General features: G+C 40.4%; 3 protein-coding genes across 7 annotated transcripts in view; 1 reads left to right on the top strand and 2 right to left on the bottom strand.

Moving 5' to 3' along the window:
• Nucleotides 1-15,367, bottom strand: part of LOC126591193 (uncharacterized) — a 101,825-nt gene extending 86,458 nt beyond the window's left edge. For 3 of the 5 annotated variants that reach the window (XM_050256789.1, XM_050256791.1, XM_050256787.1), the window contains exons 1-3: nucleotides 14,861-15,367; nucleotides 14,711-14,756; nucleotides 13,172-13,300 (exon numbers count right to left, since the gene is read on the bottom strand). In XM_050256789.1, the coding sequence (XP_050112746.1) occupies nucleotides 13,177-13,300; nucleotides 14,711-14,756; nucleotides 14,861-15,167 (477 nt within the window). In that variant the 5' untranslated portion in view covers nucleotides 15,168-15,367 and the 3' untranslated portion in view covers nucleotides 13,172-13,176. Of the gene's footprint in view, nucleotides 1-12,854; nucleotides 13,082-13,146; nucleotides 13,301-14,710; nucleotides 14,757-14,860 lie in introns of those variants that run through there. The other 2 variants (XM_050256788.1, XM_050256790.1) reach the window with 2 other exon arrangements.
• On the bottom strand, nucleotides 838-4,401 carry LOC126591177 (probable LRR receptor-like serine/threonine-protein kinase At3g47570). Its single transcript, XM_050256764.1, has 2 exons — nucleotides 1,559-4,401; nucleotides 838-1,443 (listed from the first exon to the last, which is right to left on the bottom strand). The coding sequence occupies exons 1-2, from the start codon at nucleotides 4,275-4,277 to the stop codon at nucleotides 1,076-1,078; spliced, it is 3,087 nt and encodes a 1,028-aa protein (XP_050112721.1). The 5' UTR covers nucleotides 4,278-4,401; the 3' UTR covers nucleotides 838-1,075.
• On the top strand, nucleotides 6,366-6,898 carry LOC126591195 (uncharacterized). Its single transcript, XM_050256793.1, has 2 exons — nucleotides 6,366-6,701; nucleotides 6,784-6,898. The coding sequence occupies exons 1-2, from the start codon at nucleotides 6,366-6,368 to the stop codon at nucleotides 6,844-6,846; spliced, it is 399 nt and encodes a 132-aa protein (XP_050112750.1). The 3' UTR covers nucleotides 6,847-6,898.

Raw genomic sequence — 15,367 nt, 5'->3', positions numbered from 1 at the left:
CAAATGTTTTCCATTTTAGGTACAAAGAACCAAATATGTTATATGTGTCTTCAATGAAATGCTTTAGTGTTATTGCTTTTAATTGTTTGGTTTTAACTGATGTTTGGATGCTTAAAAATATTCTTCGTTTTGTCTTTTTGAACTTGAACGGATAATCAAATTGGAATAGATTCTATTTTTTTTAGTTCATTTTGCTTATCAATTTTATCTTACTTCTTTGAACCAAATGCAAATTCCAATCTTGCATTGTTAAGCCCTGAAATTAGAACAAAAAAACTTGCATGAAATTGAAGTTTTCTCTGATTGAGAACTCATTTTTCTTCTACTTGAAGTTTTCTCTGATTGATTTCTGAATAATTTAGAAATGGGTATGTTAAATTGTGGGTTACGATTTCAAAACCCTTGGCGGAGCGCGGACATTTTTTCTAGTAAGAAACCTATTTTGCGCAACCATTAACAAATTGTTTGCATCTTTACGCAATCTCCATTAGAAAAGCCACAAGTTTCTCAACCAAGCAAATTGGCATCATAATATCCAAAGGGTGCAAATAAGCCTTTTCTCGTTTTTTTTTTATTTTCTTTGAAAAAACACCAAGAAGCAGGTAGCTAGCACCATCACTATGTCTGTCCAAACATCAAATGCCCCTTTCGTCAGCTAATCTTCTTTTCTTGGAACTCTTTAGACTTGCAATTGAGATTAGGAAATAGCACTTTGATTTTCGAAAACACCTTACACTGATAGTGGTCAAGTATGATAGGAAACTCAAATCACCATCTTTACCGCTTCCAAGATTTTATTGAATCTTGAGGGTCTTGAGGTTATGAATCTTTCGAAAATTTGGTATCTGTCAATGTGTATATTCAACAATTTCATGGCATGAACTAGACTATAATCGATGTGCATATTACACAAAAATACCAAGTACAAGAAGTAGTAAACACTATTCACACAATGAACCTCATTGGTGATTATTTACATTGCAAACTTCCACACCTACTATGGTAACGAAAAAGCTAGACTTCTCAGGCAAAACATGAAATTTCTCTGATCACAAAAGCGCATAAAAAAGAGTTTCTATCCAAGAAAAGTATTCCTAATGGAATGAAGTTCAGATGCAGCATCATTGATATTCTTTAGTCGATCTGTTGCGGATTCAGCAGAACAAGCAATTCCAATTCTAAATATTGAACTCAAGCACACCTCAACTTTATGAATTCTCGCACTACATTGATTGGGATTCTCGTTCGTGCCTCCTTGAAGAAGTGGTGTGTCTGCAATCTCAGTAACTCGCTCGGGGAGAGCCATCTTGACAAAATTATGAAGGTTCAAGCTATTACCAAACATGTTGTCAGTGGGTCTCTTCCCTGTAAACATCTCCAACAAGAGAATGCCAAAGCTGTAGACATCACCACTCATTGACACCTCACTCCCCATGCCATACTCTACAATTCAAACATCACATTTGTGTATAAATGGTTCAGTTTAAATTTTTTAAATTCAATACTCCAAAATAAAAAAGGAAATATAATGAAGTGTATATCTAACATATATATATACCTGGAGCTGTATAACCAACTGTTCCTCTTATTCCAACAGAACTTGTCTGACTCTGAATTGTTGCAACATTACTCCTTACTTGTGAGAGAAACCTTGCTAATCCAAAGTCAGAAACATGGCCAGTCAATTCGTTGTCCAAGAGAACGTTGCTTGGCTTGAGATCACAATGAACTACTGGCATTTCACAATGATTATGAAAATAATCAAGTGCACAAGCAACACCAATGGCAATTTCTAGCCTCTGAAGAAGACTTAACTTTTTGGGTACATGATCTCTTAACTTTTCAGTTCCAGTAGGTGGATGTAGCCACTCCTCTAAGCTCCCGTTGTCCATGAACTCATAAACTAGAGCCTTGAAATCATTACCATGAAAATCAACACTTGAGCACACAGTTATAATCTTGACGAGATTTCGGTGCCTAATATTTCTCAAAGCTTCACATTCGGCTATGAAACTCCTCGAAGCTCCATGGCGTAACAAGTTAAACACCTTCACAGCAACAAGTTGAGCTTTATCATCATCATCAAGAACTCCCTTATACACAGACCCAAAACTACCAACACCAATTAAATTAGCCTCTGAGAACCCGTCAGTAGCTTTGAGCAGAGTAGCATATGACACTTGCAAAATAGTGTTCCCCAAAGTGCTCAATGAAATTTCTTTCCTTTTCTTCCTTGATGAACAAAGAAAGAAATAGGAGAACACCATGGCTATTCCTAGAAGAGCAAGTCCAAATACTAAAGGGAGTATTAGTTTCAAGCTACAAGACAATCTTCTTTTCTTGGTCTCTTTAGACTTGCACTTGGGAAGCTTTAAATTAGCAACAAGGCTGCACAGATTAGTGTTGCCAACAACTGAAATAGCACTCGCATTTTTGAAAATACCTCCAGTTGGTACCACTCCCCAAAATTGATTGAATGATAAGTTCAGATTATTCAGGATTCTAAAGCCTTCTAAGAAATGTGGAATTTCACCTGAAAAATTATTGCGAGAAAAGTCTAGATCTTGAATCCCTCTCACTGAACTCATAGACAAAGGAATGGACCCGTTGAAGAAGTTTCCTTGCAAATGCAGGACTTCTAAACTCTCACAACCACCAAGGCTACTAGGGAGTTCTCCAGATAACATGTTATCAGAAAGATACAGTTCACTTAGACTATGGACATTCCCAACCTCCAGGGGAAGGGAACCTGTGAAGAGGTTATTAGACAAGTCCAAAGAAATCGATAGGGAGGAGAGTCTAAAAACTTGTTTGGGTATTGTGCCATTAAGAAGGTTATAAGAAAGATTCAACAATTGCAACCCATGGCATTCCCCCAGACCTAAAGGAATGCTGCCCTCAAGATAATTTTCATCCAACATAAGATGGAATAACTTGGTTAAATTTCTTAAGGATGACGGAATATTTCCTGATAATTTGTTCTTGAAAATTTCTAATACTCCAAGGTTTGAAAGCTTACCCATGTCAGAGGGGATGTTACCTGTGAAGCTATTATTCCCCCAAACCAACATTTCCAAGCTCACCAGATTCCCAATCCCAGATGGGATGCTTCCATATATTTGGTTATTTTGAACCCAAAACATTTCAAGTTTGGTTGAGAGATTGGATATTGACATGGGCAATGTCCCTCCAAAATTGTTGTTGTTAATAATCAAATTTTTTAACTGCGTGGCATTGGTCAAGTCCGAGAGAAAACTTAAGTCATCATCTTTACCGCTTCCAATATTATTTACTTGAACGTTGAAATGCCAGAGGTTGTGAAGCTTTTGGAGATTCGGTACCGGTCCGATTAGGTTGTTACTCCCAACGTCAAATGTCCCAACACTTGTGACGTTGAATATTGAGGGAGGTATGGACCCAGTGAGTTGGTTTGAGTTGACGTTGAAGACTTCGAGATGAGGAAGAGTTTTGCCAATATCTGATGGAATACTCCCTCGAATTTGGTTAATTTGCATGGAAAATGTATCAAGAGAAGAGAGGTTATAAATGGAGGAAGGGATGCTACCAGACAACTGATTTAACCCCAATCCCAAGAAGGTTAATTTTTTCAATTGGCCTAGAGAACTGGGGATGTTTCCCATCAAGTTATTACTAAAAAGACTTAGTGCCCGGAGAGACGAAAGGTTCCCTAAGGAAGGAGGGACCTGTCCCGTTACATTATTTTCTTCCAATACAAAGATTTGCAGTTTCGACAACAATCCAATTTCTGAAGGAATTTTACCTACCAACATGTTGCGACTGAAATCCACATTGATAAGGTTGAAGCAATATGATATACTGTGTGGAATACTGCCACTAAACGAGTTATCGTCTAATCGCAATACCTGCAATCTACGCAAATTCCCAATTTGTGGAGGAATTTCATGACTGAAGCTGTTGTTTATCAGCCCCAGCTGCCTTAAAAAACTTAGATTTCCTATGTTTGGGGATAGTTTCCCTACCAGATTTTGAGATTGCAGGTCCAGCTTAGTGACCCTTTGGCGATGTCGTCGGCTGCACGTCACACCATGCCACATGCAAAAGTGCGTGGATTCATTCCAGGAGCTCATCACGTTGTAAGTATTGAGATCTTGCTTTATTTGAGCTTTGATGGCAAGCAGCGCCAACCTATCCGTCGCATTCCCTCCGAGTCCCAATTGCAGGGAGCTACAACAGCAAATAAACACTGCACTGAAAAGCAAGTATATTAAGATTAATTTCAAAACCAAAACCCCCATTCCTGATCTGGTTAACTATATAAGTAGAGAGAGAAGCAGAAAGAAATAGAGAGATGGTTGTTGAGTTGTGAATTTGGTGAGTTCCATTTGTTGCTTGACAAGGAACTTTATAGAGGATAGGATCATAGGAGGAACTTACACGACAGTTTCTGGTTCTTGAAATTCAAATATGAAAAGGAATAAGTCCAAGTAAATGATAACAACTTTGGCTTGTTTTTTTAGACGACTTCACTAGTTTACTTCCACTACTGGGACCTATTGTCTGGCACTTTCGGTACGCCAAGGACCAAGACCATTAGAGCACCTTGACTCCAGAAACTGACTGGAAAAATTTGGCAACCATCCAAAATGAAAAAAAACAAATACATGGATTCCTATAACGTCACGCTGGTGTCAATATGAAAGTTACCTTGCTAGGCGACCCTAGCTATGAATGGAAATTTTGAAGTCTCTACGTTTTTTGAGGGGCTGGACTGTGACATTGCTGATTTTCTCACAGTTCCCTAAAGTACCATTGCAAGAAAGCTTGGTGTGGATGCAACCTTTCTAAAAATTATAATAGTTACTAATGAGATCAAGCTTTCTTAATTTTAAAACTTCATGGGGGCTCAAGACTCGAGAGCATCGATTGAAAATTGTAACATGAAGGTTTCAGTCCCCATTAAAGAACAATATGTCAGTACAAAACCAATTTATAGTACTAGCAAAGTACATTGTAGAAGCAATTTCCTAACTCAAAATTTCGTGAGTCATTTGTTAAATTACGTTTCTTGAAGGCATTAGATTAAATGGCATGCCAAACTAGAACGACTGAATGCAACCATGATCGTATTAATAAGCAAGCACTTCTATCTATCAAGTATTAAGGCGGAAGTTAATTTACCAACAACAACAACAACAACAAAGCATTTTCCCACTAAGTGGGGTCGGCTATATGAATCCTAGAACGCCATTGCGCTCGGTTTTGTGTCATGTCCTCCGTTAGATCCAAAATCAAGTCTTTTCTTAGGGTCTCTTCCAAAGTTTTCCTAGGTCTTCCTCTACCCCTTCGGCCCTGAACCTGTCCCGTAGTCACATTTTCGAACCGGAGCGTCGGTCGGCCTTCTTTGCACATGTCCAAACCACCGGGACCGATTTTCTCTCATATTTCCTTCAATTTTGGCTACTCCTACTTTACCTCGGATATCCTCATTCCCAATCTTATCCTTTCTCGTGTGCCCATACATCCCACGAAGCATCCTCATCTCCGCTACACCCATTTTGTGTACGTGTTGATGCTTCACCGCCCAACATTCTGTGCCATACAACATCGCTGGCCTTATTGCCGTCCTATAAAATTTTCCCTTGAGCTTCAGTGGCCTACGACGGTCACACAACACGCCGGATGCACTCTTACACTTCATCCATCCAGCTTGTATTCTATGGTTGAGATCTCCATCTAATTCTCCGTTCTCTTGCAAGATAGATCATAGGTAGCGAAAACGGTCACTTTTTGTGATCTTCGCTAGATTGCTCCGGTCATTAGTGTGGATAAGTATATAAATTGATAGAGATAGGAAAGCAAACACAGGATGTACGTGGTTCACCCAGATTGGCTACGTCCACGGAATAAAGGAGTTCTCATTAATTGTGAAGGGTTTACACAAGTACATAGGTTCAAGCTCTCCTTTAGTGAGTACAAGTGAATGATTTAGTACAAATGACATTAGGAAATATTGTGGGAGAATAATCTCGTAACCACGAAACTTCTAAGTACTGGAGTGTGGTATCGTCTTGACTTTCCTTATCTGTCTCATAGGTAGATGTGGCATCTTCTCTGGAAGTACTCTTCCTCCATCCAGGGGTGGTATCTGTAACTGGTGGAGATGCACAAGGTAATGTATCAATGTCACTTGAAGCTTACTTGTAGTTTCAGGCTTGGTCAAGCGCGATACAAACCATGTAGTAGGAGTCCCCCAAGTCGCCGAGCTAGGGGATCTGCTGAAAGAGGTGACAGACAAGGTAAGCAATCAAAGCTCCGGCTGATTGTTCACATTCTCCCTATCTTGCAGGCAGCATGAAGGATAAAGAGAAGAAAAATGGGAAGAGATGATATGGGATACTTTTGCTTTTGAAGAAGTAACTTTCCACAGGCTTATTCTTGAACTGGGCTGGAGGGTTTTCTGGTTTCCTCCAGAGATAAGGCCGACTGAAGAATTTGAGGGTCAAAACAAGTCCATCAAATCTAGAGTACGTTCGACCCTGCTGATATGGGATACTTTTGCTTTTGACAGAGTAATGGATGTATCGGCACGTGTGCTGTTACGCTTATCTCCACATGCTTCCTTGTATCCTTCTCACTTGCCCTATCTGTTCCTCAGGCAGATGCGGGATCTTCCCTGGAAGCATAAGGTGTTAAAGATGAGTACTCGAGAGCAATGCCAGGTAAGTAATCAGGTAAGGGGTTCCTGGCTGGAAGCTTGATTCCAAGTGCTGACTGATTGCTCTCTTTCTCCTTGTCTTGCAGGTAAGAACAAGGCCAAAGGAAAAGACAGGGAAAAAGCATGATATGGGATACTCTTGCTTTTAACCCTGATGATATGAGATATTCTTGCTCTAGTATAGCTTGTTTACAGAGGTATTATCGGGGGGAAAGAAAGCTGAATATTTCGAAAGGCTTCGTTGGGAGTGCCCTCTCAAATAAGAGGAAGGGTTGAGCATTTTTGCAGGTCTGCCTGTCCGTTGGGGATAGAGGTCGACATATATAGGAGTCTCCCTAACATCAAGTAATAATGCTATTCCTTTACTCTGCTTGGTCATAGCACGGTAGTGGGAGCTGCCAGCTTCACAAGTTTTAACTCTGTCATATCACTTTGAAAAAGTGGTCTGTGGTATCTGGAAAGCTGATGTTGCGTGTGAAGATTACAGACAAGTTTTATCCAAGGAGATCCAGCTCTTGAAGTTGGGAAAGTGGTGCCTCTTCGGTTTTCGAACAAGCAATCCTGTCGGGGATCTGGCTCTCGAGATTCGAAGAACGATGCCTCTTCGATTTTTGAGAAAGCAATCCTACTGGGGGTCTGGCTCTCGAGATTCGGAGAGCGGTGTCTTTGATTTTTTAGAAAGTAATCATGTTGGGAGTCTGGCTCTCGAGATTCGGAGGGTGGTGCCTCTTCGATTTTGGAGCAAACAATCTTGTTGGGAGTGTTTTCTCGAATGTGAGTAAAGGTTGGGCATGTTTGCTAGTCTACCTTGCCACGAAGCACAGAGGTTGACACACAGGGACTTTCCAATTATCCAGCAGTGGTACTGTTCCTTTACCCTCTCTTCGATTTTTGAGAAAGTAATTATGTTAGGAGTCTGGCTCTCGAGAATCGGAGGGCGGTGCCTCTTCGATTTTGGAGCAAGCAATCTTGTTGGGAATGTTTTCTCGAATGTGAGTAAAGGTTGGGCATGTTTGCTAGTCTACCTTGCCACGAAGCACAGAGGTTGACACACAGGGACTTTCCAATTATCCAGCCGTGGTACTGTTCCTTTACCCTCTCTTCGATTTTTGAGAAAGTAATCATGTTGGGAGTCTGGCTCTCGAGATTCGGAGGGCGGTGCCTCTTCGATTTTGGAGCAAACAATCTTGTTGGGAGTGTTTTCTCGAATGTGAGTAAAGGTTGGGCATGTTTGCTAGTCTACCTTGCCACGAAGCACAGAGGTTGACACACCGGGACTTTCCAATTATCCAGCAGTGGTACTGTTCCTTTACCCTTGTGGGTAATAATATGGTAGCTAGACCTTCAAAATTTATGTGTCTAAACTTTGTTAGTGTTGTTTCTTTGCTAATCTTTTACCCTTCTTGGTCAGAGCGATGTAGTGGGAGCTGCAAACTTCACGTGTCTCAACTTTGTCAGAGAACCTTGGCAAAGTTATATGTGGTACCCATGAGCTACTGTTGCGTGTGGGAAGTGGGTGATTAAACAGTACGATTCATGTGCTTTCTACTTCGCCAGAAATCTTCGACAGAATGCCCATAATTTCCGCAAAGCTGAGTGTGCGTGTGACAGGTGCTGACAGGGCTGGAAAAGTAGGTGCCTCTTCGATTTCTGAGATCGGCCCTCGTGGTCTCTGAGCAGCCCAGCTTTTGAGAAAGCAAGCCTCTTCGATTTCTGAGATCGGCCTTCGTGGTCTTTGAGCAGCCCAGCTTTTGAGAAAGCAAACGCCTCTTCGATTTCTGAGATCGACCCTCGTGGTCTCTGAGCAGCCCAGCTTTTGAGAAAGCAAACACCTCTTCGATTTCCGAGTAGGCGCCTCTTCGATTTCTGAAGCTTCATCGAGTGCAGATTTTTATAGGGGCAGACATTAAGTTCCAAAGCACACTTGAATATCCACCAGTAGAAGCTCCATTCTTGCACTTCTAAGATCTTGATTTGTTCGACCTCTTCTCTCTTCAACACCTTTGAAAATGTATGGCCCCTCCGACAGTCGTTTTGACTTGAACCTTGTTGAAGAGGCAACCCCGCCTTCTCCAGACAACATATGGCGCCCATCCTTCGTCTCCCCTACTGGTCCTCTTACCGTTGGGGATTCCGTGATGAAGAATGATATGACCGCTGCGGTAGTGGCCAGGAACCTTCTCACTCCCAAAGATAACAGACTACTTTCCAAACGGTCTGATGAGTTGGCTGTTAAGGATTCTCTGGCTCTTAGTGTTCAGTGTGCAGGTTCTGTGTCTAATATGGCCCAACGCCTATTTGCTCGAACCCGCCAAGTTGAATCATTGGCGGCTGAAGTGATGAGTCTCAAACAGGATATTAGAGGGCTCAAGCATGAGAATAAACAGTTGCACCGGCTCGCACATGACTATGCTACAAACATGAAGAGGAAGCTTGACCAGATAAAGGAATCTGATGGTCAGGTTTTACTTGATCATCAAAGATTTGTGGGTTTGTTCCAAAAGCATTTATTGCCTTCGTCTTCTGGGGCTGTACCGCGTAATGAAGCTCCAAATGATCAACCTCTGATGCCTCCTCCTTTTAGGGTTCTGTCCAGTACTGAGGCTCCGAATGATCCCCCTCCGGTGCCTTCTCTTTCTGGGGCTCTACCGACTGCTGAGACTTCTCCTAAGCAACCTTTGTGAAGTCTCCCTCTTGTTTGTTTATTTTGACTCAAGTATATGTACATATTTGTAACTTATCGGGGATATCAATAAATAAGCTTTCCTTCATTTCAACGTATTGTGTTAAATACACCAAAGCCTTCTTTGCTAAGTTCTTTGAACTTTCTTTTGTTGAAGCTTGTATGTTGAAGCTTTGTGAGTGGAGCATGTAGGTTGAGGTAGTGTTCCCTTAATTTCCCGAGTAAGGAAAACTTCTCGGTTGAAGACTTGGAAAATCCAAGTCACTGAGTGGGATTGGCTATATGAATCTTAGAACGCCATTGTGTTCTGTCCTGTGTCATGTCCTCCGTTAGATCCAAGTACTCTAAGTCTTTTCTTAGGGTCTCTTCCAAAGTTTTCCTAGGTCTTCCTCTACCCCTTCGGCCCTGAACCTCTGTCCCATAGTCGCATCTTCTAATCGGAGCGTCAGTAGGCCTTCTTTGCACATGTCCAAACCACCGTAACCGATTTTCTCTCATCTTTCCTTCAATTTCGGCTACTCCTACTTGACCCAGGATATCCTCATTCCTAATCTTATCCTTTCTCGTGTGCCCACACATCCAACGAAGCATCCTCATCTCCGCTACACCCATTTTGTGTACGTGTTGATGCTTCACCGCCCAACATTCTGTGCCATACAGCATCGCCGGCCTTATTGTCGTCCTATAAAATTTTCCCTTGAGCTTCAGTGGCATACGGCGGTCACACAACACGCCGGATGCACTCTTCCACTTCATCCATCCAGCTTGTATTCTATGGTTGAGATCTCCATCTAATTCTCCGTTCTTTTGCAAGATAGATCCTAGATAACGAAAACGGTCGCTCTTTGGTATTTCTTAATCTCCGATCCTCACCCCTAACTCGTTTTGGCCTCCATTTGCACTGAACTTGCACTCCATATATTCTGTCTTTGATCGGCTTAGGCGATGACCTTTAGATTCCAACACTTCTCTCCAAAGGTTAAGCTTTGCATTTACCCCTTCCTGAGTTTCATCTATCAACACTATATCGTCTGCGAAAAGCATACACCAAGGAATATCATCTTGAATATGTCATGTTACCTCATCCATTACCAACGCAAAAAGGTAAGGACTTAAGGATGAGCCTTGATGTAATCCTACAGTTATGGGGAAGCTTTCGGTTTGTCCTTCATGAGTTCTTACGGCAGTCTTTACTCCTTCATACATATCCTGTATAGCTTGGATATATGCTACTCGTACTCCTTTCTTCTCTAAAATCCTCCAAAGAATGTCTCTTGGAACCCTATCATACGCTTTTTCCAAATCTATAAAGACCATGTGTAAATCCTTTTTCCCATCTCTATATCTTTCCATCAATCTTCGTAAGAGATAGATTGCCTCCATGGTTGAGCGCCCTGGCATGAACCCGAATTGGTTGTCCGAACCCCGTGTCTCTTGCCTCAATCTATGCTCAATGACTTTCTCCCAGAGCTTCATTGTATGACTCATTAGCTTAATACCCCTATAGTTCATGCAATTTTGTACATCGCCCTACAATAAATATTTTGTGACTTGCAATTCCAATTTGATGTAGGGACACTGCTCAAATAATGACACCAAGAACAGTGATTGTTTAAATTGACCCCTCGAAAAAGAGTAATCAGGCCAAGAGTATACCTGTCAAAAACATGACGAATGTTAGAAAATGCGTGCATATTCTGATACTACGTAGATACGAGGAAAATGAACTTTTATTTCCAATAACAAAACAACAACCTGCCAGCACATACAACCCAAAACAACAAAGTAGAAGCCGCAATCAACAAAGTGACCAATTAGTACTACACAGAGAACAGCGATAACAATAACACAATGCCTTCTCCAAACCATTCTGAAAAGAAACAAGCAGATACAGAGACTATTCGCAATGACAATGAAGACATATTACAGGACACATGATATCTACATATCTACACAAAATCCAATTCTCTGATTTGATAAACAAAAATGTGCATGCGCCAACTGTGGTTACTAGATTCTCATGCAGGGAATCGATTAGGTTCATGAAGTCAAAAAATTAAATTAAAGATCGAGGAGGAGCTTACCCAACAATCAATAGTATCAAATAGAGGACCCACAATACATATTGATACATACTGTGTTTAGATTTAACTGGAGTAGTAACATGTCCAGGGGGAGCATTCCGTTGGGTAAGCCATTTAAACTGGGGACGGATCAAAAACAAAAATCCAAGAAGAAATCCGGAGACAAATCCTCCAATATGAGCAAAGTTGTCCACGTGTGGTAGAACTCCACTGCTGAGGTTATTATGATGATGAAAATGAGAGTAAGCAATGCTGCTAACTGCGGATAGAAACCTGAAACTGTAAGATCAAAGGGTCGTGCACATACTATAAAGAGGTGCATCATTATGTTTTTTTTATCAAATGTTAAGTATTCTGCAACATAACAGACAAAAAAGTATTCTGCAACATAACAGACAAAGAAGTATTCTGAAATATTCAAATCTGAAATCTGTACATGTATGGTCAACTGCAAAGCTCAGCACATAGCTGCTGAGTCCAGGAGGGGCTGGGATCTGACAACGAATATGTTCCATTTCTACCGTTGCTTACGCACGTTAAGTTCAGCTGATTCCCTATCTAGCTCGACTGCAAGATTGGTGCATATATGCATATAAAGAACAATATGTCAGTATGAAATCAAATTATAGTACTAACAAAGTACATTGTAGAAGTAATTTCCTGACTCAAATTTCTTAGTCATTTCTTAAATTACGTTTCTTTAAGGCATTAGATTAAATGGCATGCCAACTAGAACGACTGAATGCAAACATGATCGCATAAATAAGCAAGCACTTTTATCTATCAAATATTAAGGCTGAAGTTAATTTACAAAACAATAAATTTTTTGTGACTTGCAATTCCATTTTGACGTAGGGACACTGCTCAAATAATGACACCAGGAACAGTGATTGTTTAGATTGACCCCTCGAAAAAGTGTAACCAGGCCAAGAGTATACCTGTCAAAAACATGACGACTGTTAGAAAATGCCTGCATATTCTGATACTACGCAGATAAGAGGAAAATGAACTTTTATTTCCAATAACAAAACAACAAAGTACTGCCAACACATACAACCCAAAACAACAAAGTAGAAGCCGATATCAACAAAGTGACCAATCAGTACAACAAAGAGAATAGCGATAACACAATGCCTTCTCCAAACCATTCTGATCAGAAACAAGCAGATACAGAGACTATTCACAATGACAATAATGAAGACATATTGCAGGACGCATGATATCTACATATCTACACAAAATCAAGTTCTCTGATTTGATAAAAAAAAAATGTGCACACGTCAACTGTGCCTACCAGATTCTCATGCAGGGAATTGACTAGGTTCATGAAGTCAAACAATTAAATTTCAGAGATCGAGGAACAATCAATGGTATCAAAGAGAGGACCCACGAGACATATTGATATGTCTTGTGTTTAGATTTAACTGGAGTAGTAACACGTCCAGGGGGAGCATTCCGTTGGGTAAGCTATTTAAACTGGGGGCGGATCAAAAAAAAAATTCCAAGAAAAAATCCGGAGACAAATCCTCCAATATGAGCAAAGTTGTCCACATGAGGTAGAATTCCCACTGATAAGTTTATTATGATGATGAAAAGGAGAGTAAGCAATCCTGCTAACTGCAAATAGAAATCTGAAACTGTGAGACCAAAGGGTCGTGCACATACTATAAAGAGGTGCATCGTTGAGTATACAGAAACTTTATTTACCTTATTTACATACATTGTCCAATTTGATATGAGCTCTGAAAGCACCAACAGAAATACCATATTGAATAAAAAGAGCTGAAAGCAAACTCCCACCAAAACCAGACATGAGATATAGGAAACCAATTCGAACTGCAGAAGAACAAATCAGAAAAACATTAGAATTTCAAACCAATTAATTAAAACAGTTCATCAAAACAACTGTACATGATGTACAGATGTAGATCAGCATCAAAGTATTATTTTTTCAATCTTTTCGAATAGACGGCATCTCGATACATTTCAAAATGAGGCGCTATGTCTACATGTACAGGATATCCAAAACAATCCTTGTTCCCACAGATGTGATGGAAAACTGAAATAATCTCTCAGCTTCTGTTTCAAGCAATTTTATCTATAAAATGAAATACTATGTCTAAAACTAAAGTTTGAACCCCATCTTCGGTGTATAAACTCTTTTCTTTGCTCACCGCTGAATAAAACGTCCTCATGTTTCCATCAAACCTAGCAACATACTGGTGAAAGTTATAATGCAACCAGCACTACATGACCACTACTCTAGGATTACAATTCAATAAACAAAGCATAGAAATCCTCTGTAGATTAATCGCAAGGTAGCTGAAACCATCCGGAAAGTGTTTCTCTTCTAGAGCACCCATTTTTCTAACCTTCAGGATGAAAACACATGAGAAACAAGTTAGATACTTAGATGTGCAGCTGAGACCCATTGACCCTTACAGGGCAAGTCTATAGCTCTTATTTCCATACAGATGATAGCTCCCTCGCCCTTGTAGTGCTACTTTTAGCAGTTATAGACTTTGGATGATACATACTGAAATGAGCACATTAAACAGCTTTAAAGAATGACAAACAAGTCCTTGAAGAACGCATACCCGCTCTTACCAGAGATATTAGGACAAACAATTTCATTTTTCCATAATCATTCTACCATTGACCTCACAGACCAAGGAAAGTCGAACTAAAATTTTTAAACTAAATCTCTAAAGGAACACTAGTGTAAAACTTTAACCCTGTAACATATTACAGGGGACATTTTGGTTAACATATCAATCTAGTCAAGCCAAGTAGTTCACTACTTGCAGCTCTTCAAATACCTTTCTTCTTTGTTCAAGCATTTCCGATATGCCGACATCAAATAGACATCAAGTATTGCCTGAATGTCACTAAATACATAAACCCTCATTACCCGTCAAGCTCCTTTAAGTTTCTCAACTAATCGTAGATTCGCTTCTATATTCACTAGGGTTCCCAAGTCCAACATTGATTAAAAGCAGAATTACATCAAGCTTCATGCAGTTCAACTATTTTCTTTACAAATATATGTAATATAACCAAAATTCTAAATCCACCAAGTCATAAAATTTACCAAAAAATGGTAAAAACATAACTTTCACAATTACTCTTCCCTAAAAAAGTCTCAACCTTGATTGATCCCACTCTAATTTCACAACAAAACCAATCCAACTATCCAACCCTCTTCATCATAGTTTCACCAAAAACATACAAACGAGATCAACTTACATGAAACGGGTTTGCGGCCACTCCGGCAGTTCCCCACAATCCACAACTAAAATTTTCCAAATTTCCACATGTAAATACCCAATAAATCTCAAAACACAAATTTCAATCCAAAACTCCAAACCCCAACAAACAAAAGAGTGAAAGCTTTACGTGGTTTTCCTTGAAGGGCTGAAAGGAGAGGCGGCCGAGGAACCGACCAATGCAAGTGTCGGAGTTCTTGGGGCAATCGTTCACGAATCACGAACATGGTCACCATAAAAACCACAATGGTGGCCACCACAATCGACGGCACCAGCAATGACACCCACCTCTTCAAAGGGCTGTAGTCGCTGAACGACCGCCGCGGCGTCGTCGTCTCCGGAGGCTGTCCCGCCGGGTGCACAACGTTGTCGCTCCGCCGTGGACTCACCACCTTTATCTCTAAGCTGCTCGGCGCAGCAGGTTGGCCTCTCTCCATAAAAGTCTCCCCTTTTTTCGATTTTTTTGTCTTCAATCAAGGATTTTGATTCAGACCCAGAAACCCCATTTGGGTTTTGATTCGAATCTCATCGAAATCAAAACGTGGGACAAAATTGAATGAAATGGGTTTTGAATTTTGCCTCTTTTTTTTTCTACTTTTTGGGGTTTAAAAAAAAATTTATGTTTCTTGGGTTAGTT

The sequence above is a fragment of the Malus sylvestris genome, chromosome 11, assembly GCF_916048215.2.
Source record: "Malus sylvestris chromosome 11, drMalSylv7.2, whole genome shotgun sequence".
NCBI lineage: Eukaryota > Viridiplantae > Streptophyta > Magnoliopsida > Rosales > Rosaceae > Malus > Malus sylvestris.
Note: the sequence above shows the minus strand (reverse complement) of the source record. Positions and strands in the feature narration are given on the sequence as shown.